Below are 26,288 nucleotides of genomic sequence, written 5' to 3'. Positions count from 1 at the left end.
CTTAATAAATCTACACATTCGTGCGCGTATCGTAAAAAAAAGCTCATTGACCCGGAATGTGATTAAATGTGAATATTTTATGCTTTCGATAATTGCTTGTGAGATAACTTTAAGTAAACGTTAAACGTACATTCTGGAATGTTTAATTTAGTAGTCTCCAGTTATTTATTGTATTTTGATTAAAAAGTTTATATTGTTTTCATTAATGTTATTACTACAGGGCATTTTGTTTAATATTTCTATATATGTGTTACACTTATTTTATTACACTACACTTATATGAATAAAATTGAAGCAGTGTTTTTAATTCATTGGTTATGAGTAAAATATTATCTTATGTTCTCATGAAAGTGAATATTATTCTTACTGAGATATAAAGTTTCTTTAACCCGAAAATATTTAAACATAAACATAAAACAAAAACAAATATATAATTGTCTAGAGTAGGTTTGTTAGGTCAAATAAAAACGTTTTATTATGTAATATATGATCAAGTCCACGAGAGCTTTATGTGGGCGGCCAATGCTTTGTCAAGCAGTGATATGACAGAGAAACCGCATTTAGGGCGAGGTTCCAAATCCTTAATTTAGAAATGTCAAAATATGCTTGTTTTTTAACAACTTTTTGATATTTGTATATTAACTAAGGAACGTGAAGGAAAGTATATGAAGTATTGATTTAAAATCATATAGAGAAAATTTCGTTATAATTAAGATTCTTATATGTTTTTACATAATTATCAATATAGCACTAAATGCAGTGTATAAAAACAAGGGAAACAAATGATAGCCATTTTTAATCAATTTTATTTTACAATAATGCACTTATTTAACTTACAGTTTAACGAATTTTCAATCACCAATTAAGTTTTATTAAAAAAAGTATTTTGTTAATTTGCGGATTTTGTATGGAAAATTACAAATCGTATATTTTATTCGTCTAATAAAAATTAATTGGCGTATGAATAATCAACGTTTAATGTTATAATACATTTTTATTTACTCAATAAAACTATAATATATATGATTGAATACATTAGTCGATCAGTTCGGATTAATGACTTTGTCGAACTGCAGCATTATAATCAAATATGTAAGCAGTAATCCCAGAAGCTTGAAGGGTAGCGCGATGTCAATATCAAACATGTGAAAGAGAGAAAATGTCAGATTGCGAGTTTCTATCAGAGTTAGCAGCGAACGAGCAGAACTACGGCTTGATTTGTCTAAAATACAGAAAAATATATATATTAAAAATATCAATTATACAAGATACAAGTAGTATCTATAAATTATGGCGATAATAGAGGAATAGAGCATTGACTACCTCGTTGGTCTAGTGACTTGATGTAAGGCCGTACACCCGGAGGTCCTGGGTTCAATTCCCAGGTCGGGCCAATAAAAACTTATTGGTCTTTCTGTCTGTAGCAGCCCGGAGTCTGGAAGTTGGAAGTGTGTACACTCCCGTGCCTCGGAAAGCACGTAAAGCCGTTGGTTCTGCGCCTGAAGTCTTTCCGGTCGTGTCGGATTGCCATCCCATCGGATTATGAGATTTAGGGACTAGAGAGTGCACCTGTGTGCATTGTGTGTATCTGTGTGCACACACTTCTGCAGGTATTATAATACCTCCTGCGTAATTGGCTAAGTTCTGTGGAGGACATTATTATTATTATTAATAGAGCATCACGCATATTGCACCACGACGGCCAAAACTTGTTGAATGCTTTTACAATCTTGATAATGTACTTTGCGACATGTAACATTTCATTCAGGTGTTTAGAATTAAGTATTAACTAGTAAAAGAAAATTGCCTTTCTGTGGTATAACGCATTTAAATGACGCTATTTCCAAAATTTAATTTCCAGAAGTGGAGCTTCATTTTCCTGTAAATGAGTATCATAAGTAGAACCTAAAGTAAAAATATGTTAGTAGAACTAAACTTAAAGTTTCAGAAAATCATAGTTGACAATTTGGCACAAATAAAAGAAATAAGTGTAAAAAATATTGTTTTCATTTCTTTCTTAGAGATTCTAAATTTGAATTATCTTTTAACGTAACCTAGTACCTACGCCAAGTGGTTAGAACGCGTGAATCTTAACCGATGTTCATGGGTTCAAACCCGAGCAAGCACCACTGAATTTTCATGTGCTTAATTTGTGTTTATAATTCATCTCGTGCTTGACGGTGAAGGAAAACGTCGTGACGAAACCTGCATGTGTCTAATTTTATTGAAAATATGCCACATGTGTATTCTACCAACCCGCGTTGGAGCAGCGTGTTGAAGAGGCCTTAGCCCAGCAGTGGGACATTAACAGGCTGTTACTGTTACTGTTAGCGTAACTATTGATCACAGACATATGTAACTATGACCACGTATATTATGTGATTATACGAAGTAGTCTTATCACATAGTTATGTGTATATGACTATAGTATAATACATACTCTTATATAAACAACAATGCAAACTTATGCATACCTAACGTATTCTCATATAGTCTGCTAGAAAGAAGATCTTTGAGAATCCGCACTTCGCCACAGACTTGTTCAGCATAAATGCAAGGAACTAATAACGGCAACAGTTCAATCAGTGAAAACGAGAGATTCACCGAGAAATATGAAAACGTGTACTGAAAATAAATGATTAATATATAGACTTGTACAGATGTTAAAATGTATTTAAAAAAAATATATATGTCATAAACACATATTTCAAGTATGCTAAATATCACAGGCCGGCAGTTTAACCATGACCGAAGATAATAAGCTAGAGCCACGTACTTGCCGCGTATATATTACAGTTTAATTCAATCGAGCGTGGTTATAAATAGAGGCCGGTTTATATGCATTTGCCTATTTGAATATGCATTTGCATATTTAGCACATTCTAAACGGGAAAAAAGAGTGCAAATCTGAGCTGTTATTAATTATCATACCAAAACAAAAGAAAGCAGTAAACATAGCGAGATGCGTCATCACTAGATCTAAGATAGTATAAATTAAATATGCAGCGACCGCTGAAAATGGGGTAAAAATGCAAATTCATATGCAAATATGTGTATGCATGTGATCCGGTCTCTAGTCAAGACATTATAAAAAATTGACAAAGGTTAAGGCTAATATCAATTGTGATCTCTTCAAGGGTTACTTAGTCAAGTCAAAAAAGTGGTTTATTTCAAAAATAACTAATCTTGATCAAATAATGATTATGTATTTTAAGGTGAAAAAATAATTGAATTAATTTTACTTTGCAACAAGTAAAAAAACTACTAAGCAGCTCTAGAGACGTCATCGCGGAAAACCCCGACACGCTTGATTTTAATACTATTAAATAAAAAAATGGTATTAAGACACTAATTCTGTAGTCAAAACTCTGTCAAAGGCTGTTCTTATTTCATCTCCACAAATAATCAGAATAACAAATATTATTTTTGTTTAATAAATAATATTTTTAAATACCACTATATATACTTATAATTAAATATTTATTTTGTGCCTTATAGTAGTACTCACTTTACCGACAATAATGCTCTTTGCGATGTTAAAAGCCAAATCTAATGCAATAATTAAAGTTATGACGATAAGTATTAACATCTGAAAAATAAAAAACTTATTATTATAATGTATGTATAACAGAACACATTAGTAGTTTATGTAAAGTAAGATAAATACCTGCCACTTAATGGATTCATATAAATAGTCAAATATAATTATAATTCTATTGTAAAAGATAATCAATCTCTTCATTTCTATTTTCGAATATTTTTTAATCTGTTTTTTAAAAATATTAAATTTCTCATCTCTGCGACTAGTCACTTCTTTTTCGCAATTTTTTTCATTTGGATATGAAAATCTTATATAATTAGTGATTAACTTAATCCTTGGAATAATTAGAATAAATAAGTGGCCATAATAATGCAACTCAAAACAGTGTAAAAACTTCATTGGTAACAAAATGAGTAACGACATGTTATTTATGTTAAACTTATTACTAACACTATAGAAAGTGAAACTAATTATAACTGTAACAAAAATTTGCAAATAATTTTGTAGACTTCTACGATTTCCTGCTTTTGTTACTATAAATCCGATGTCCTCGTCAAATTTATTTAATTCATTGTAAAAATTTAATAATTTCTCTTGGAGAATAAAAGCTAGAATGTTGCACAATAGGTATTGAATAAAATCTGCTACCACGATCAATTGAAATATATATGAATTGTATTTGTGCACTATAAAGTATAAAAGTATGATGTGTATACTGAGAGAGTAGGCTAATATTAGTAAGACATATACTTTTTTTTTAATACCCATAATAAGTAATCGATTTGTACCGAGAGTAAGCTCGATAATGATAAAAATTTTGCTAAACACGTCTATTATTGGTGTTTTAGCAACATTCATGTAAGTATTGACACGTGTCGCGGGTGGTGACATTGTTGGAGTCACAGCTACACGATTAGTACTGAGAACCTTTTGTTATACTAATGTTTAAATTATTACATTTTAAAAACTCATCCATTAGCATAACCCTCGCGGCTTAATATATAGGTAGATGATGATTAATTACTTCACTTTTAACTAGCAATCCTTTCTGACTTTATAAGGATATAATTTTCTCTTTTTGGTTTTGCTTTTTTTATGTGTTCACAAATATTTAATTAAATTCAAAACGTCCTGTCATTCTATACCCACCCAACCATCTCTAATTTCGTAATCCAAATTATTATGTTTAAATTTTCTTGTATATTTGAAATAAGAAATTCTAATTTATAATAATAAAAAGTATTTATGAGTATGTCTAAAAGTACCTGAAAATATAAATAGGAATAGATAATTACGTAAAACATGCATGATTAATATTAAGTTAAAAAAATTTAGCTAAGATTGTATTCTTAATAAATAATTAAGAATTATATTTTGCCAATGTCTAAGGGCGTTTGGTGACCACTTACCATCAGGTGGCCCATATGCCTTCCTATTAAATAAAAAAAAATCCAGTGGAAACAAACATTTTAACAATCAATAATTTGCCTATATATATATATATATGAAAATTATCAATATTACTTAGTTAACTATTCAAAGTTATTATGTTTGTTTTAAGGTTAACACTTTAGACATCGACTCAAATTACATTTCAATGGAGCGCTTGTGCGCGGCCATTTTTAATTAACAAATATATAAAGACAGAATTCAAGTGCGTTCGACGAGTGTAATTCGATATTAATTTAGCAATTTTATTAGAATTCATGCGCTGCGTAAGAGATTGAATCGAGATGTGTTTGTGAATATGGGCTCAAATTTATTGCTAGCTTGAAATTACGTGTTCCTTTAAGTGAATGTGGATACATCTTAGTTGTTGTTTAATGGAGACTAATGTGATAATCAAAGTTATATAAAATTATCACTTAACTTTTAATTATTTGCTAATCGCAATAAATAATAATTGAAAATTGCACATTTTCACAATAGCATCTTTAAATTTAATCGGTCAAAAGGTAGACCAACATATATGTGAAGATAGACGGTACATTTATGGGATACGATATATACGACAATTTAGACCTGAGTTGGTAATTAATTTCAAGTGGGGCCGAATGATTTAAATTTTTCAATCGAGAGTTTGGAAAAAACATATTTTAATGACCGACTTTGCACGCCGTCCTCAAAACTTTCTTGATATTTCAGAGCTCATTAAGTGATTATTTTTTTTGTATAATAATTGCCTAAATTTTCTAAAATAAGTCGGTAAAATATTTTTAAAATAAAATATTAGTAAATGTTTGGGAAATTTTAAATTAAAAATTTGATGTTAATTATGTTGGTATTATGCTTACACATTATTAAATACATTTTAATATTAATTTTATGCCCTTTGTAGTTAGTTGTTTTGTAAGCATAAAATTTTAAGCACTTGTTTGACTTTTATATGAAAGATTACTTCGCATCTTAAAGTTTACTGACAGCATTTAGTCTATTCATGTAACGTGTCTTGACTGTTTCATCAACGCAGACCTGAACTACAGGGGTTAATGCTATGTCTATCTATTAAGGTTGACTTACGGACGTTTTTTAGAACTTTTCAAGAGGGACGATTCCATACATACATGATATAGTTGTTGTGTAACTTTAACCGTTTACCCAGCGCATAAAACGGATGATCTAAAAAATAATAAGCTTTCCTCGTAAATGGGCTATCCAACACTAAAATATTTTTTCAGTGCGAACCAGCAGTTCCAGCGCGTTCAACTAAACAATTATAGATGCATAAAGTTTTCAATGTGTTAAATAGTATTGTTTAATGTGAATATTTTGAATACGAAAAAATATTTGTGTTCTTGGTCATTTACAGCATTAACAACGTAATGGATGAGGGGGGCACCTGCGTTACAGTATCGTAGATCGGAAGACTTGTATAAAGTAAATTTTCGTTTAACTCATTTAGGTCACTATAAAATATATCAAAAATCAGGCATTACTTTAAGTTCAACGATGAAAAAATACCGTAATATACATTTTTTTTAACCAGAATGACAATTTAAGCTTCTTACTTTAAAATCAAAGACTTACATACAACCATTCATCCTTTACTTAAACCTATACTTACGCGCGAGTGAAGCCGCGGGCAATAGCTAGTTAAAAATGTAGTATCGAAAAACAAAATAAATGTGTATAATATATATGTGTGTGTAGTACGTGCGTAGTTTTTTTTAATAAGCTACTACCATAACCTAACAAAATACATTACAAACGAATACAGACAGAGGTTTACCATATACCTGTTACCAGGGAGCGCCGTGCCTCTCCGACATACGTGCGTTCGCTGCAAATAGTTCAATGCTATATAGGCAACAGCGTGGCAATCGGCGTATCTTTCATAAACGCGTGGGCGCGTTTAAACGACGTATGTCCAGCATAAGCTGAACCCTATTTAATATATTGATCGAATAATTAATCGTATAGATCTGAGATCAACTTACATTGGAATTCTTAATTTGAATTAGTAAACCTCTGAAATTGTACATTTTTAACTTTGTTTTGTTTCTTTAAACTTTTGATCATTATCATTTTACAGACTATCATTTATAGGTAGCTAAATTTTCAGCTATAAATAAATTTTCATTTATTTTATAGCATTTTTATCGAATAAATGATCGACGTGATTATTTAAATTGACATAACTTTTTTATTTATAAGCCGATGGAAATAAAACAAACACTAAATTTTAAGTGAAGCCACAATACATTAGTGAAAACTGCACTTAATCACTCACATCAGTTACGCTGTTTCTAAGATTAGCGTGCTCAAATGCACAGACAAACAGATAAACAAACAGACAAACATTCTAACAATCATTGTTTTGGGTTCTATTGCATTGATAATTTGAGCGGCTTCTTTTATTTAAACATAAAGTAATGGTGGCTATATATTAAATGATGCTGCATTTAATATATAGCCACCATTACTTTTACGTTACTAAACAAATCGTGAAACATTGTTTTAATCACTGTAATTGAGAACATATTGACAAATATTTTCGTAGAAACAAAGCAATTTAATAATATGATAGCATTATTACATTTGCGAGATTGTTATTGGTTCCGCTCACACCCTCCCGGAATGCTATAAACATAATCGGCTTTCAAGTACATTCCGGTATCCTGTAACGGTAAAATTATAGAACAATAATAATACCACAAAAAATTCGAAACCTGATAAGCAAACTATGTACTATTTCTTTTTTAGGCAGATTTCTCTCAATGGTTTTTTTTATTAATGGATCATTGTAAAAATAATATGACTGTTATGAAGTGCGAAGTAAATAATGCTTGAAACATGAACCAAAGCCCAATAAAATTATTTCTTACCCTTTTTTCAAACATATTATTTGATACTATGATGTATTTAAGACAGATAGATCATTATCAGTTATTTTTTTCTGTAGATATTTTTGATTACTACAATACTTACAGGACGAATTTTAACTGCGTCGTATGACTGGCCGTAACTCCCAAGACCAGGTTCCAAAACCACAGTCAATATAACATTTTTGGGATGCTATCAAGAACATATAATGAAAGTTTGCTTGAAATATACTTGCCACTTCCATTTTATCTCCGACTATGTAGACATTATCTTTATTATTATTGTAAATACGAAAGTGAGTTTCTTAGTTTGTTTGTTGCGTTTTGATGTCTAAACTATTTAACCGAACATCATGAAATTATGCATACAAGTTTCTTGGGGTAAAGAGAAGGACATAGGATACGTAATTTACCTGTCACGTCGTGCCGAAGCTGCGGACGAAAACTGGGAGTTTATGTCTAAATGTATAAATAACATATATGTATAGGTTATTATAATGATCCAAGTAAATGAATTTGATGATACTACTAATATAATAAAATTGTAAAAAATCCGAAAAATGCTAGGAATAAGACAAGGAAGGTTATAAAGGTTAAAGGTTAGGTTTAGGAATTAAGGATATGTCTAGAAATAGGGATAAATACTTCGAAACAATACCTTGTCTACAACACAAACAAGGTATATAATAAGGTGCTGACATGACTCAGTAGTCAGGCTGTTACTTATATAATACAGAACATATGTGTTCTTTTAGTAAATCGAATATCTAAAAACTTTTAACACAACAGATAACTTATATAACATTTGAAATTGGTATGTCTCTATGCCAAAGTTTAGTTGAAAGGCAATAAATCGTTGCAAGGCAATCTTGAATATTGTAGGTGGTCAGAGTCGATGTTAAATCGATGAATTTCAATTTATTTAATGTCGAATAAATGTGGTACTAAAATTTATCGGTTCAATTTAGTAGTTAATAGCGTTTGAAAGTAATGAGTTTTTGACGTGTACCTATGTATAATTTACTTTTGATCTCATTGCTATGAATGAGAATTCATACTTGAGTAACGGTAACAGTAACAGCCTGTTAATGTGCCACTGCTGGGCTAAGGCCTCCTCTCCCTTTTTGAGGAGAAGGTTTAGAGCTTATTCCACCACGCTGCTCCAATGCGGGTTGGTAGAATACACATGTCACATAATTTCAATGAAATTAGACACATGCAGGTTTCCTCACGATGTTTTCCTTCACCGTCAAGCACGAGATGAATTTTAATCACAAATTAAGCACATGAAAATTCAGTGGTGCTTATCCGGGTTTGAACCCACGATCATCGGTTAAGATTCACGCGTTCTAACCACTAGGCCATCTCGGCTATACTTCATACTTGAGTAAAGCCCGGTTAATATATTTAAAAAACGATTCAGATTTCTCACGGATAGTAGAATTATTTATGACCTGTATTTTAAAAGCGTCAATAGAAAAAACGTAAGTTTCGAGGTCGATGGAATGTGCTGTAACAAATTATGGAACGACTTTAAAAGGTTGTTATTTGTAACTTAAAAACTATTGGACTGATGCACAATACTCGTTTTCGTTAAATTTAGGAATCACGCATAATGAATACTAGCATTAATCTAATAATATTAAATGATCTATTCTTGTATATATTCTATAGATCTATGATTTTTTTTCTGAAGGCGTTTTTTCAGAAAAATCTTGTTTCTAAAACAACGCATTTTTTTATAACTGATCATTATTATTAGAGTCGAGTGAAGCTACTCGTAAGATAAATATTCGTCAAAATCCGGTAGATCTATTTATCTAAATATTATACAGTTAATTATATGTGTCAATGCTTATAGATAAAAAATAAAACAGGTAATTGAATAAGAATTGCACAGGATATGGATAAAGGACAGTTCTCTGATTCATTATTGTGCTTAAGTGGCAAATTTGTAACGGGTAAGGAAAATCTTTTGTGCAGTGCGGACTCTTTTACTCAAAGAGGACGTTAATGGGATCCACATTAAATTTTTTGAAAGCCTTTTTTGTCGATATTTAGTAGGTATAGACAGTAATAGACCGTTTCTTAGGATTAAATGTTTATAATTATGTAAAAATATATAACTATAGGAAATAAAATATATTGTAGTATTGCGTCTAATTATAAGAGATAATAAAAAGAAAACGAAATTGCATTAGATAGCTGTTATTGTATTGTGTGATTATGATATTTAGTGATATTTTAAATACGACCAGATCACCTGTAAACAGATTAGAGTAAGAAGAAATATATTTTTGTATTTTTGAATGATTAGTGTTTTTTTAAATAAAATGACTCGACAATCAGTCCACAAAATAGTTGTTTTTATTTTATACGATATAATGATGACTACAGATATTGTATGTTATATAATCTTAGTAAAATAATCATATAACTGTTATAACTTAGTCTAGTTTCTGAAAACAATCTGCACAAACGGTTATTTTAATTAAAAGGATTTCAAATGATGACGGAATTACAACTATTAAACAATCCTAAGCACCAAGAAATATATATTATACACAATACACGTGGAGTGTCACTAATTCATTTTGCATGATTTTATTAAAGAAAATTAAAGAAGTGTTTTCATTAAGTAGTAGCGCCTTTGGCGATTTCAGCCTGAAGATTTTAGGTTGGCCACCAACCTAAAATCTTCGACGATGACGATGATGTTCTGACGACACATATCCACACCTTAACCAGTTAGTTAATAACGGATATGTGTCGTCAGAGCGTCACAGTAGCATGCGAAAGCGATCCCGTGGCGTTCCTCGTTAAGACGGAAAGGGTACCGCTGGTTTTTTAGTGGGTATTCCAATGTTCGGGGAGCACTCGGCGCCTTGGAAACCGGCGAGCCTCACATTCCCGCGTGGGAAACGCATAACGCGTTTTTCCAGCAATAAAAAAAGAAAAAAGGTGTGGATATGTGTCACGGTAACATGCGCAAGCGATCTCGTGGCACTTCTCGTTAAGACGAAAAGGGTACCGCTGGTTTTTTTATAGGGTAATCCGACGATCGGGGCGCACAAGTGCCTTGGACACCAGCTAGCCCCACATACCGCATACTGTTCCTGTGGAGGAAACGCGTAATGAGTTTTTCAGCGTAAAAAAAAGGTGTTGGATATGTCAAAACTCATCTGGTTATCTTATACCGACGTTAACCGTTCGTATAATAACAGCAATCTTTATTAATCGTATTTGCTCCTTATGGGAAATTATATCCGAAAATAATTTTCCGCACAGTGTGTTTCCAAATAACGTATCTAATATCATAAAAATATAAGTGGCAATTACTATAGATAAGTGTAATAAATAAAAAGTTAATCTAATGTATTTAATAACATTTTCCAAGATCAGTTATTATAGTAGAATAATAAATTATTGTTACTGTTTCATTGTACAAACACTTAATTTATTAAATTAATTTGTGTGAGTACTTTAAAAAGTATAAAGCAATCATTCATTACATTGTTGTACGTCTGATCTTCATTTACAAATACAATTTTAGGATTTACAACAAAACATATAATGCGATATATAAATTTTTGTCAGGTGAGTATTTATTAGTAGAGTTTTCTAAGATATTAGAAAAAGCTTACATTTTCTGTGTAAAAAACTGTTAAAAATGGTAATTGTAAAACCTGTTATTTCATAAAAATGGAGTTCTGTTCGTCAGTTTCTATTTAGGAATAATCGTGTATAGTTGACTATGTAATTTCGGCAAATCCGAAACGACCGGAAAGAGTTCAGCCGCAGAACCAATGGCTTTACGTACTTTCCCGTGCTTCACGGGAATGTATACACTTCCAACTTCCAGACTCCAAGCTGCCTGGTCTAAAAAATGTTTGAGTGGTTGATTAGTTAGGTTTGACATGTATTTAAAATGATTATTGAGAAATCACAGAAGTACAGTAGTAGTAATAGCCTGTTAATGTCCCACTGCTGGGCTTAGGCCTCCTCTCCATTTTGAGAAGGTTTGGAGCTTATTCCACCACGCTGCTCTAATGCGGGTTGGTAGAATACACATGTGGCAGAATTTCAATAAAATTAGACACATGCAGGTTTCCTTACGATGTTTTCCTTCACCGTCAAGCACGAGATGAATTATAAACACAAATTAAGCACATGAATATACAGTGGTGCTTGCCCGGGTTTGAACCCACGATCATCGGTTAAGATTCACGCGTTCTTACCACTAGGCCATCTCGGCGAATCACAGAAAATAAAAAAAAAATCTGTAAGATTCTGAAGAATGACATATCACACTATAAGAGGTAGGTAGAGTAATTTTACACGTTTCGCAGTTGTGTAAAAGCGAATCATTTAATTTATTTACTATCGATTCAATGTAAAATTTTAATCAAGTTTCGTTTCGGTGCTGCAAGCTGGATTACATGAACAATACTGTTACGGCACATAAATCTGTTTGTATTTCAATTTAAAAAATAAAAGAGTTTAAAAAAATTTGTAAATGTGTTAGGGTTTATGAATTTATTTTTTATTTAAAACGCTTTATTTTATAAAAAAATAATTATGTTAATTTATTTAAATAAATAGAAAAATGTAGAAAATTAAACAAACATAATTAAATTAATAAAAAATGTTATAAGAGTAAACTGAAACTAAAATAAAATAAAAAAAATACACATTACAAATTTATAGAAAAAACACGCCGTCTAAAAGATTGTCCTGTGGCATTGTACCCAGGGCGCTGGCACTATTTAATTATCGTTTTAACAAAATAATTAAGAAAGTATGCTTATGGCACTCTCCTTATAAACGTTATTTGTTTTAATGTTTTTTTTTTCAGTTTGAAATAAGTATAATAATGAGGTTCCTAAAATTAAATTTTGATCGACAAAACGGTTAATGTAACTAAACATTTAGTTATAGATAATAAGAATAATAACGTCCTTCAGATCGATTTCGGCCATGGTGGCCCATCTCAAGAGATATTAGCCAACTGCGCAGGACATATTATAGTGCATAAGTGTGTGCGCAAACGCAGGTGCACTCTGTATTCCCTAACTCTCATATCCGATTGGACGGCAATCCGACTCGACCGGAAAGAGTTCCATCGGCTTAACATGTTTTCCGAGGCACGGGAGCGTACACACTTCTAACTTCCAGACTCCGGGCTGCTACTGAGAATTTTCTGTCAGAAAATCCCAATCACTTTTTATTAGGAATTTTATTAAATTTATTAAATTCCTGGGAATTGGACCTCTGGGTCTGCGGCCTTAACTAGCCACTAAAGTAACGAGTCAGTCAGTTAAAGATACTATTATAAAAAATATTTTATTTCTTACCGTAACAGCCTGTGAATGTCCCACTGCTGGGCTAAAGGCCTCCTCTCCTCTTTTTGAGGAGAAGGTTTGGAGCTTACTTACTTACCTTCTCCTCTTTTATTTCTTGCTTCTTGGATTTTACAATTTAAAGTCGATTTAAAGTCGATTATATTATGAAATAGCAGCCCGCCCCGATTTTGTCTGGGTTGAACAATTATTATCTATCCTGGCAGATATTATACAGATTACAGAGATATTGCATAGGTAACTCAGTACAGGAAGTGTCTGACAGGTCTGGAAGGTGACAAAAGTCATCGACAAACACTCCCATAATTTAGTCTGAGCTTCTCATCGTACATTGTACATGCGCTTGTTGTTGTTGTTGTTGTTATACACTGGCTCTATTACTGTTTGGCATTAGAATTCGTAATAATAAAAAAAATACAAACGTACTTTATAACTGTTTCAATAATAGTTTACAACCAAATGTGTGTAAGTAAATAATAGACTAAGCGCAGTACTATTCACTGCCGATATCAGTGGCTCGCTCAAACCGCTGCATTTTTTAAATTTTTTTCATTACTATACCAGTTTCAATTTCTAATAGAAAAGTCCGATTTGAATAATTTTTATTTTTGAATTGAATAATTTTTTTTTTTAAGAGGAATTTACATGAACATAATCAACCTTAACTATGAAGCAATTTAATTGCGTAAGAATTACTATCATATGTCATCATCTTTCGATCACCGAGTTTTTATTGACTAATTTGAACTATAAGCAGGTTTTGTGATATAACTATAATAGTTAGATATATATACTCTATTATAGGTAATGAAGAGACTATAAACATTTTATATATTATCTTAGGTATCATCAATAGTTATCAGAGTGCATATCAAATAATGACTTTTGGAGGAAAAATTGATACCTTGGGTTACATTATTGCAATTTTCGTAAGCTCATTTTTTAAAAATAAAATAGGTCCTATATAACTCGCTGATGATGTAGCTTTATGTAGGTCTAAGAATTTTTAAAATCGGTTTAGTAGTTTTTAATTCATCAAACAACATACAAAAATTACGTCTTTATAATATTAGTATAGATAACATGTATTACTTTTTATAATTAATCAAAAAGATACGAATATCCAAACAGTAATAATAAACATAATTAATTGTTTTTTTTTTGTTTTCTCTAATTATGTCTCGTTCAGGTGTGTTGAAACTTGAGCTAAATTTGGAACAATATTAGTTACAGGCATAGTTTATTTGCTTCTTGAAAAGAAAAATATTTTTTATTTATTTATATTTATATCATTTTTGATATTTTTTCTTATTTCCAGGTAACATCATAATTAACATTTTAAGTTTTATTATGACTATATAAATTTTACTGGACTGTAGACGGTGTCTTCATTGACCTGGAACGTTGTGTGTCAGTCGTCATTCTTGACGACATATCTGTTCGGTCTTATTTTAAAGAGTTTTTACTTTACCTTTCATAAAACGTAATTTTATATAATGACTGATGATGGTATTTCAATATTCCTTAAATAAAAACAAACTGTATAGTTTTTGTGAATGTTTGTTTCATACGTTCACTTTTTTTTTTTTATAGAATAGGAAGGCGGACGAGCATATGGGCCACCTGATGCTAAGTGGTCACCAAACGCCCTTAGACATTGGCATTGTAAGAAATGTTAACCATCGCTTACATCACCAATGCGCCACCAACCTTGGGAACTAAGATGTTATATCCCTTGTGCCTGTAATTACACTGGCTCACTCACCCTTCAAACCGGAACACAACAATAACAAGTACTGCTATTTTGCGGTAGAATATCTGATGAGTGGGTGGTACCTACCCAGACGAGCTTGCACAAAGCTCTACCACCAGTTGAACTTGTAACATTTTATTTAAAAGGTGTGGGCAAAAGTATTACAAGAGTAATGGAGGAAATTTAAAGTGCCACTCCACGATGACATTACCATTTCAACACTGAATTGGATCACAACATTTCTATGTATAATATTTAAAACTGAAAAAGTTTCTCTTTTATCACTATTACGATATACTTAACTAGCTGCAATGACGTTCTCTAATAAAGTATATCAAATTACATAAAAATAATATAAGACTGATTCATTCTTCTCAAAAAGTTTTAAACAAATGTCTGTGACAATGTTACTAGATTTAATTATATAAACCTTTCATGCGAAGTTATGATATATTTGCAACACTTTTTTGGCAGCGTTCAGCAGGAAAATACATATTCAGAACAAAATTGATTCAAAGTATATACAAATTACTAAAATACTACAGATAAACTATAACAGCAATGTGAAAATTGTTAGAAATATTCTAAAATCTTCTTCTTAAATCTTCAATTGAGGTTCATATAAAGTTTTAGTCGTTTTTGTCCAAATTTAGACAAAAACAAAAAAAAAATACCTGCCTTTTTACAATATTAGGATGTTTTATTATTATTAAATTAAGCAACCAATATTATATAAAGCATAAAAGAATTTATACAAAAAATGTAAGCTGAACTAGTTAAACATCTAATTAAAAAAATAACAATCTATCCTTGTTGGCAGTAGTGTTGTGATGTTGTTATTTAAATTATGCTGTTTTAAATGGAGTTCAGCATTTGCATTTTAAATAAATCTCGCAAAATCCTCGGTTTCCTACCGTAAACGCCAACGGTTATGTCGTTTGTACCTTTTCATGATTCCATTTGTGGTGTTGGAGCTGAGTTACTAATTCATTTGTTTTTTATTTTTATATTTTACTTGTTAAAGACAGCGCTTTTTAAATTGCTTGACCTGTCGTGTCGTGTCTTAATTTTTCTATGTTACCAAAAGAGATTTCAAAGTGTTAGACGGCTTAACACTCGGTGCATACAATTCTCATGCTGATTGATTATTGCTGTTGTGTGTTTGTTTTTTTTATTTTATTGCCTTATAAACTTTATTGGTTAACGGGTCAGTTAGTTTAAAGTTTAAGCTATACAGTTGGTTATTGAGGTTTAATGTCCTGTTTGTTTCCCTTAAAAATATAATAAATAAATACATGTTGCAATTAAAAAAAATTAGTTAGGTGAGAATTTTAATTAACTGTATAATTTAATACATAAATAATTTTGTATAAATAATTTACCTATAGCTTGATTGAAATTCTAGATGCCATTGTTTGCCTAGCTTACTAGCTTCAATAGGTCAGCTGTATACGGGTAGTCTGTAGATTGATAGTTGTAGGTCAATCTGAGTCCTTTATGCTATTGTTGTTAGTACATACTACTAGCTTATGTTCAGTAGCAAATTAAAATAAAAAAGACAACACTGATAATGTTCTAACAGAAATCAAGCAATGTCTTAAAACATATAATAAATTGTAAAATCAACTTTAAGTAAGTATATTACAAAAATAATATTCTCCTAGCCAATTCCCGACACGGTGGCTAATGTTTAAGACTAGTCATATGCGCAAACACTGTGCACTCTGTATTCTTATATTCCGATAGGACGAGAATTCGACACAACAGGGAGATCACGCTCCGGCTTTACAGGGAGGGATAAACTTCATAACTCTGGCTGATATTGAGAATTTATTATTTCGTCTGACACGGGATTTAAATTCGTGACCTCAGGAATTTGTAGCCGTTCAAGGTAACTTGACCAATAAGATTGTTACAGAGTGTCAGAGTGTATTACAGTAAAGAAATAAAGGAACTATTGCAGTGACTTTGCAAGACTTGTACTGTTATAATTCATAAAACAGTATATTAATAAACATATCAAAAACTACATTCGGAATCAGCTACATATAATAGAAAATTATCCATGAAATATATTATATAGAAACCTGTTACGGCATCATTATTACTTAGATTTATTCGATACAACTTACTCGTTAATGCTTTCCTAAGCTTATTTATTCTGTCATCGCTCACTGTCCAGGTGAATAATGTACCTGCTCCGGTTGTCAAAAGTGAAGGAATATTTCATGGCATCATTACTCATGTTTATAGCAGTCCTCGTGAGATAAGGTCATAGAGCTTAGACAATTTTTCAAGGCAAAAGATACAACCATAAGGACAGATAGCTTTGTCGTGATGGATGTTCGACACTTCTTGGTTGGAATACGGAAGCTTTCGTAACAAAGATTAATCGTGTGTTTTCGTGATCGATGTACATTTAATTTACAATGACGTTCTTTTAGTATAAAATAAAAATAATATATACAAAGTAAAAGTAAAGTAAAGTAACATATAGCCAACAACCCGCTGATTAAAAAAACCGACCTCAAATATCTTAACGCATGTACATTCAAATATTTGATTACATAAACTAAAAACTTAAAAATAATATATGAATATGTAATTATTTGTGAAGTAGTCAGTTTTGATTTTCTTTATAATATTTGTCAATAACATAGAAAGAATATATAAATTTATATACAAAAAATATTATTTGCATATTTTATTTATTCAGATATTATCTGTGAGGTTAAATTACAATCAACAATCCAAATACAATTCAATAAACAAACGTTTATTTTCTGTCAAATCTCATGGTAGATTAACAAACATTGTTTCGAAATAATATACAAATAAATCTCTTCCACATGAATATGATGAATTTTTTAGGAAAACCATTTTATCTACTGATAATTATCATCTCCTTCTTTTCTTATAGATGACTGGCAATTGGGATCTGATTAAGTGGTCGCCACCACTCATTTCACTTTGACAGTATAAGAAATTTTAATCATACACCACCAATCTGCCACCAACTTTGAGAATTTGTTTCACAAGATCATAACATGTGTTGTGTTGTCTTGCATTACATTAACTGTTAACTTTAGTTGATGTTTCAAAGTTACTATCGTTTAGTGTTAGAATGAATAATGAGTAGACCGCCATCCAGCTTCGCTCGCAGAGGTCTATTAGTAAGTCAACTTTATTAATGTAATCCAAATGATTCAGATAAAGCCTAGTAAATAATGGTGATTATAATGAAAATAATTTTTTTTTGGATTTTGGATTATTGAAGATTAGAATTTTCTATATTAAAAAGTTATAGCCTATTTACATTACTTATATTATTACCATTAGATCACAGTAAAATTTTAAGTTTAATGTTTTGAAAAATTGTTTATCATCCTTTTTGTATAATTCAATATTAAATTTATCTTATCGCAAGTGATTAATAATTAAAAATAATTACGTTGATATAACAAAGACACCCTCAATATAAATAATCCTGCCTGAACTCGTACCTCTTCAGTCGGAAATTATTTCATTTACGTTTGTACGTATTTGCCAATTTTACAAAAATACCACTGACTCTTTTAAAGAAGTAATTTTGGTATAAACTAATATTCAAGGAAATCTCCGAAAATTTATCTACAAATTAACTATATATTTTATTGGATAGTTATTAATTATATATGAGTATAGGTATTTTTAATGTTAGATTAAAAATTATTAATAGAGAAATATTAATTAAAAATATTTTATTAATAATTTTTAGAGAGTACAAGTATATAAAAGTTTCTAGTTTAACTGGTGGTAGGACTTTGTGCAAGCTCGTCTGGGTAGGTACCACCCATTCATCAGATATTCTACCGCAAAACAGTATTTGGCATTGTTGTGTTTCGTTTTGAAGGGTGAGTGAGCCAGTGTAATTACAGGCACAAGGGACATAAAATCTTAGGTCCCAAGGTTGGTGGCGCATTGGCTATGTAAGCACATTCTTACATTCTTACATTGCCAATGTCTAACGGCGTTGGTGACTACTTACCATCAAGTAGCCCATATGCTCGTCCGCCTTCCTATTCTATAAAAAAAAGTAAAGAACAAATGATTTTTTTGTCTTTTTCATAAAAGTAAAGTTTTATAAACAACAAAAATTAGACATAGCATTTTTAAAGCTTGTTTGTCTAACTCCTTACAATAAAGTTTTCTTTATTACATACGAGAACAAACTTTGATTGAGTCTCATTTAACATCTCTGGAACTTGAAACATGAAAGCTCCAACTTTGAAGTGAGCGACCGTAACTACATGTTCGACACGTAAGCGAATTAAATACATAGTAGTTGCCTCGTTAATTACTGTTACAACTGTCGCAAACGATTTTATGTTATACGCATTCTAACTTCGTGATAAATGTTGGTTTAACTTTCTTTTGAATAATTTCAACATAATTAGAAATTATATAATTACGTTTTTTTGCTTCATCACTTTGCAGGTTTTACCAGTGGTAGACCTTTGTGCAAGACGAAATTACCTACTTACCTTAGAGGGTAAGTACCTCCCACTCATCAGATAATCTACCGCAAAACAGCAGTACTTGGTATTGTTGTGTTCCGGTTTCAAGGGTGAGTGAGCCAGTATAATTACAGGCACAAGGGACATAACATCTTAGTTCTCAAGGTTGGTGGCGCATTGGTGATGTAAGCGAGGGTTAACATTTCTTACGATGCCAATGTCTATGAGCGTTGGTGATCACTTACCATCAGGTGGCCCATATGCTAGTCCGTCTTCCTATTCCATAAAAAAAATGTATATATATTATAATAATGTCCTCCGATTTCGGCCACGGCGGCCAATCTCAAGAGAGATTAGCCAACTGCACAGGAGATATTATAGTGCACAAGTGTGTGCGCAAACACAGGTGCACTCTCTATATACTAACTCTTATAATCTTCGATGGGACGGCAATCCGATACAACCGAAATGAGTTTAGGCGCAGGAGCAACAACTTTACGTGCTTTCCGAGGCACGGGAGTGTATACACTTCTAACTTCCAGACTACGGGCGGCTACTGAGAATTTTCTGACAGAAAAAACCAATAACTTTTTATTGGTCCGACCTGGGAATTGAACCCAGAACTTTCGGGTCTGCGGCCTTACATCAAACCACTAGACCAACGATAAGTCAAACTTTAATATATGTAAATGTGCATTATTTTTATTTCTGAAAGAATATCTTAAATTTTTTTATATAAATTAAAAATGTCAATTATTTTAAAATTTTTGACAGTTGAACAGTATTGTTGTCAGCATCCAATAATCATCAATCAAAAGTTCAGGTTTACAATTTTTGCTTATGCCAGTTGTCTTCTTACTGTAATAATTGGTGTGTGGGATTTTGGAATCCTAGGCAGGTTGGCCAGCCAGTGAAATATGAGGTCATTCCTATTATAAGTCGCCATTATAAGGTTGTAGTTTTTCGCACATTTTATAATTATTATAATAACTTAACATAGCAAAACATAAATCAATTAGGTTTTAATGAATTAGCAATATCATTAATTTATTAAAGTAACAAGAACAGCCTGTCGATTGGAATCACTTCTGGACTAAGGTCTCTTCTCCGTTTTTGAGGAGAAATTTGGAGCTATAAGCTGCCCTAATGCGGCTCGGTGGATTCACTCGTGGAAGATTTTCGTCCGACACATACAGGTGTCCCCCACGATGTTTTTATTAGAAAATACTACCGCGGTAGTGATTTAAAAACACAAATTGAGCACATGGAAGCTCAGCCGTGTTTGAATTTTTAAGATCCACTTATTCTGGCCACTTGGCCACGTTGTCGATTATAATATATATTAATGTAAATCACTATGTGTTATGTAACTAAATATTCTCGCAGCTGCTATATATATATCTTTATACAAAGAAACATCTTGGTTGTTAAAACCTTTTTTATGTTGATTTAGGATATAAGCTAACAACCTGCCATATTTCATTATAATTAATCCAGCCGATTTGCGCGCGACGGCTGTTCAGACAGAGATAATATTTTCAAAAATAAAGTATGTCGACTGTAATACGTCTACGATAATAATTATATCTAATAACTAGCAAAACGAAACCCCATCAAAATCAGCCATTTTAACTTACATGCTTTTTTGAAATATACGCATAAAATATGTAAATGATTAAAAGGGCTGGTAACTTGCAAATAGCCATATTAATTTAAAAACATGCGTGTTGAAATCAAAGATATATACTTTTATTTATTTGTACAGATATAATATGAAAATCTATATATTTAAAGCTATTTTGTGGTATATACACGAATGTACACGTCCAAGATTTAATTTTATAATAGCAAAATATCCGATATGCCAAATCCCACAAGTCATTGGCCCACATATTCATTCCCACATATTTATTGGCTGTACAACTTTCTATATTATTTAAGCTCATTGATAATGTCATTGATAATGGCCTGCTAATCAATGTCGTTATGTTCTTCATGCATGTATTTATACCGGCTAAGTTCCCTTTGAAATTTTTACTGGTGGTAGGGTTTTGTGCAAGCTCGTCTGGGTGGGCATCGCATTGGCGAAGTAAGCGATGGTTAACATTTCTTACAATGCCAATGTCTATGGGTGTTGGTGATCACTTATTATCAGGTGGCCCATATGCTCGTCCGCCTACCTATGCTATAAAAAAAATGTAAAGAGTAGTATTAAATTTTAGTTTATATATCAGTGTAATGTGACAACTTTGATATAATGTTGTAATGTAGGCACTAACTTATTAAGCACGTAATTCTATTTGCAAGTTGGAGCTTGAACCCGAAAAAGTTTTTAGGATACCTCACTAACGCAATACCATTATGTAAAATATAATTTTGCAGGTATTATATTTATATTATTAAAAAATATTTATATAAAATGAGATAAGACCGCCTTTGCGCACCATTTTTTATTTTCTTTTTCTTTGTTTCCTACTTCTCTCATCTTATGTATATGTTGTGCAACAAGTGTTAAATAAATAAATAAAACGAGGAAATGCCGACTGGTTGTACTGGTGCTGTGGTAACTGAAGCTACGATATAATTAAATTAGGTAAAATTAGTATGAATACTTGAATTCAAATTCATTCTTAATCTAATAAATTCTACGTTCCGTATATAATGATAATAATAATGCGCAATTTCTAATGGAAAAACCAAATAATTCGCCGCTGATTCACAAACTCTTATCTCCTTACAGTCTGTTATTAAGACATATGTGATCTACCAATGTCTGTTTCGATTTGCAATTAATTATATGTAATTAGATTTAGTGGTGATGGACCGATAGTAATTCAGATATTTTTTTATTTTCTTATAAGAAACAAAAAACGAATACTTTATTAGTCTTTATTTTTATAATGGAGACAAAAAAAAGTAAGGAAATATTTTTATTTCTAACATTGAAATTTTAAGCATAGCTTAACCTCGAAAGGTTTGATTGTGCTTTACAGAAGCTTTATAGCTCTCGATTATTTCATTCGACTTTATAACTTGTTAACATAAAATGTAATTATACCACAATATATACTACACTTAATTTTTAATATTTATTCTATTTTAAAAGGAACTTATTGAGAAACATTATCGACGTAATATTGAGTTGAATTGCAAAAGCTTTATTTTAATAGTGTCGTTGTTCTAGTAGCTACCTATTAGGGCTGCAAAATACAATACAATAAAAAAGTCAAATTTTTCATTTAAGAAATTCGAAGTAATTGTTCGGAGTTAGGACTTTGTCACTGACGCTCCAAAATAACGTAAAATCGTTGGTTTTGTGCCGTACAGAGTGAAGGAATAAAAGAGTACCTGTGTTTGCGCACCTTGTCTTTTGCGCTGTAATATGCCTGCGTAGTTATATTTTTAGAATTTGATCACAATGACTGAAATTAGGATAGGCACATTATTATTATTAATACAATTATATAAAAATAAATGTACGTTTTAAGTCAATGCATAACATACGTCATTTGACATGGTTGAAAGTTTGTAATGTACTATCTATTAAAAAATATTTTTGACAAGTTTCTAAAAAGTTTATATCACATAAAACCATGTTTAAGTTTACTATCTAAATCTTACATTCATATAACATTTTTTTCCCGTTTCTGATTAATAAATTTTAAATTAAATTAAATGACAAGGATTGCTAGATATGTAGAATTTCAACATCGTGATACTTTTATTATAATTATCCTTATAAAAAAACGATGTACTTGATAAAACCTATTGCATACCAGCAACTTGTTTTGCTATTGCTGTTAAAAATGGTATAAAAGAAAATTTAAAATCCAAATAATTTAGATCAAAGTCAATTACTACGATTAAATTAATAATAATGTCCTCCAGACCGATTTCGGCCACGGCGGCCAATCTCAAGAGAGATTAGCCAACTATGCAGGAGATATTGTAGTGCACAAGTGTGTGAGCAAACACAGGTGCACTCTCTATTCCCTAACTCTCATAATCCGATGGGACGGCAATCCGACACGACCGGAAAGAGTTCAGGCGCAGGACCAACGGCTTTACGTGCTTTTCGAGGCACAGGAGTGTATACACTTCCAACTTCCAGACTCCGGGCTGCTACTGAGAATTTTCTGACAGATGGAAAGATTTTCCCCATATTTTAGACGCTATGAAATTAGTTTTTATATAAAAAATATTAAAAAAAATCTTATTGTTAATAATGTTTTCTACCTATTTCAAAACACAGCTCTGTTAGTAGCCATTATTACAGAATTTATACAGTTATAGCAAAATAATAATAGATTTGGTTTCATAAAAATATCAAACGAGTAGTCGGTATTTTAAATGCTTTTAAGAAGGAATTCAATTTTCTCAAGAGGAGAATGCTGCAGCATTATTATAATATTCGTGCAGGTAGAATTCTAAGAGCACTAAATACTTGTAGAAATAATTCGATTAAATTAGTAAATTGAAACTCCTCTTGTTTTCAATATGAAAGGATAATCATGCAGTGGATGTAATATGATTTTATGACATGTACATAGTTACTTATTGATAAAACATACTCGTATATAACCGTAAACCTATGTTTAAAAATGTAACAAATTTTTTTTATCATAAAATTACATCAAAGTCTATGCGAATACTAAAATTCTATTGTAGCATAAAACTATGTCATTAAATTTTCAAGCAGCAAATTGATTTTTTATCGTTCAACTAACATTTTCCTTTCAACACTATAACCGCGGGTTAGCGCTTGAACTGTAATTTTCTCTAAGCTCCGTGAACACGTCGTAAAAATTTTAAGCAAGCTGAATACTTTTATCTAGAGATCGGACATGTTTTATATTCTCGATGGTATCAATGTGCGATAGTCAACTTTAAATAAATAAGGAGTAATAACATATGTTGTTTTGACTTTTGAATTCTCGGTAATACATATATACGTTTGAACGTACATTTAAAACAATAAGCTACCATAATGTCAATTGTTTTGAGTGATTCCATTTAGAGGTAAAAACAACACGATCTCGTAAATAAGCAAAAGCAGAAATTCTCTTTGTGATGATGTTTATTTTGAAACTATTGTTATGTTGCGGTTATATATATAGAATAGAGTAAAATATAATATGCTTTATTGTACACCAAAAGAGTTACAGAAACATACAGTTATAAACACAAACATAAAAAAAGAAAACTATTAATATTCAAAGGGCGGTCTTATCGCTAAAAGAGCGATCTCTTCCAGATAACCCTTGGGTGTCAAGGATATGAGATAAATAAATATATATATATATATATATTAAAAACAGGGTTAGTATTGTATATATACAGTACTAACCCTGTTATTTATATGGAATACATGCTTTAAATAATGTACCGTATTAAAAAAAGGTTTCACTTCATTTAACGTTATTTAGTATTGGTTAAAGTTATTTTATGCACATTGCATTAGTTTGTAAATCTGTATACAAGTTCACATATATAAGTTGAGCTAGAAAGTGGCAGTGTTATGTCTGCGGCTATTCAACCCGATGATACCGGCGTAACAGGAGACTAAGAGTCATTCAACGGAGGGTGCTATGTGGTTGGAGTTAATTGGAATATCACATCAGGGCCAGATTTAAAGGTTTGGATGCCGTGGGACAAAAACGCAGTGGAGGTGCCGAACGTGCATGTCATAATGATGAAGCTCTGAATGACAATACGACTTTCATTGCAACGAGATCATTAGTTTTATTCTTAAAAGATAATTTAGACCTATTTTAAAATAATAAATTTATCTGGGATAAGCATGTCTACTAAAACGTTTGTAGAAAAAGTAATTCTTGGGAATGTAAGTGTAGCGCCGGAAATGTATATAATGTTGAATCATAATTTGACTATCAACATATATTGTATATTTTGATAATCAAACCTTTGTGAAAAATGAATACATATTTGTATGAACATATAAATACTCTTCAAAGTGGCTTTATGCTTTTAGGAAAAGTGGTTCACAAAGTCCACTTGAGTGATTTAAATAATAAATAATGAAATGTAAATATACTAGTAAACTGCCTTTTCCACACGTATGGCAACATGGGTAGAACAGAAATATATAAATATCTGTCTCAGTTATATAAAAATATTTGAGGGGCCTAAGGCTTGCATATTATTGCCACTCCTTGCAGATATTACACCAACTTCACAATTAATTACACCCACAAATTTAGTTAACCGACCAGTTTAATTTTAGTTATTCTACTGCGAGATAATATTTTGGTAGGCTGTGTTCTGTTTATGCCCTCATGCATCTCCGCCGCCGTTCTCTACTTCCATGCGTTTGCGTAGAGTGTATACTTTAAACTTCGATGCTATATATTATTATGATAATAAAAAATATATATTTATTTTCTTCACGAAACCTTGTTTTTATTTATTTTACTACATATTTATTTACTGTTTGTTTTTAGTTATTAATTATTTCAAAAATCATCAATTACGAGGTTTCACATCTACCAGACGTTTACATTTTTTTATTAAAGTAACGCTTCGTAACAAGTTGAAGAAAAAATAATCATATAAAAGTAAAATGGGTTAATAAACATTAAACAGTCTGTTGGTAAAGAAAGATGAAGTTTTTTTTTTATTTTCGCAGTAAATTATTGTGAAAACAAAGCTTGCATAACGGAGTCTTCTTTTATTTGAAATACAAAAGCAAATACAAGGAAAATGAGTGTAAGATTTACCAAAGAAATATTACTGGAAAATATATTTTTTAAAGAATATAAATTTACAAAATATCTGTAATATTAAGTTTTATTAAAA

At 31.1% G+C, this 26,288-nt stretch overlaps 1 protein-coding gene and 1 long non-coding RNA gene across 4 annotated transcripts; both read right to left on the bottom strand.

The window, feature by feature from the left end:
* Nucleotides 1-924: 924 nt before the first annotated feature.
* Nucleotides 925-8,739, bottom strand: LOC126771545 (uncharacterized). Its single transcript, XM_050491454.1, has 6 exons — nt 7,970-8,739; nt 7,578-7,659; nt 6,771-6,821; nt 3,509-3,589; nt 2,475-2,625; nt 925-1,222 (listed from the first exon to the last, which is right to left on the bottom strand). The coding sequence occupies exons 2-6, from the start codon at nt 7,629-7,631 to the stop codon at nt 1,044-1,046; spliced, it is 516 nt and encodes a 171-aa protein (XP_050347411.1). The 5' UTR covers nt 7,632-7,659; nt 7,970-8,739; the 3' UTR covers nt 925-1,043.
* Nucleotides 8,740-10,205: 1,466 nt separating this feature from the next.
* LOC126771549 (uncharacterized) lies at nt 10,206-13,669 on the bottom strand. 3 transcript variants are annotated; one of them, XR_007669549.1, is made up of 3 exons: nt 13,218-13,669; nt 11,550-11,742; nt 10,206-10,979 (listed from the first exon to the last, which is right to left on the bottom strand). It is a non-coding gene; the product is annotated as an uncharacterized LOC126771549 (long non-coding RNA). The 3 variants fall into 3 exon arrangements; XR_007669550.1 differs by lacking the exon at nt 13,218-13,669 and adding an exon at nt 12,202-12,263; XR_007669548.1 differs by lacking the exon at nt 13,218-13,669 and adding an exon at nt 12,102-12,236.
* Nucleotides 13,670-26,288: the final 12,619 nt, after the last annotated feature.

Source organism: Nymphalis io, chromosome 11 (genome assembly GCF_905147045.1).
Source record: "Nymphalis io chromosome 11, ilAglIoxx1.1, whole genome shotgun sequence".
NCBI lineage: Eukaryota > Metazoa > Arthropoda > Insecta > Lepidoptera > Nymphalidae > Nymphalis > Nymphalis io.
The sequence above is the reverse complement of the archived record's forward strand: the minus strand, read 5'-3'. Positions and strand labels throughout refer to the sequence as shown.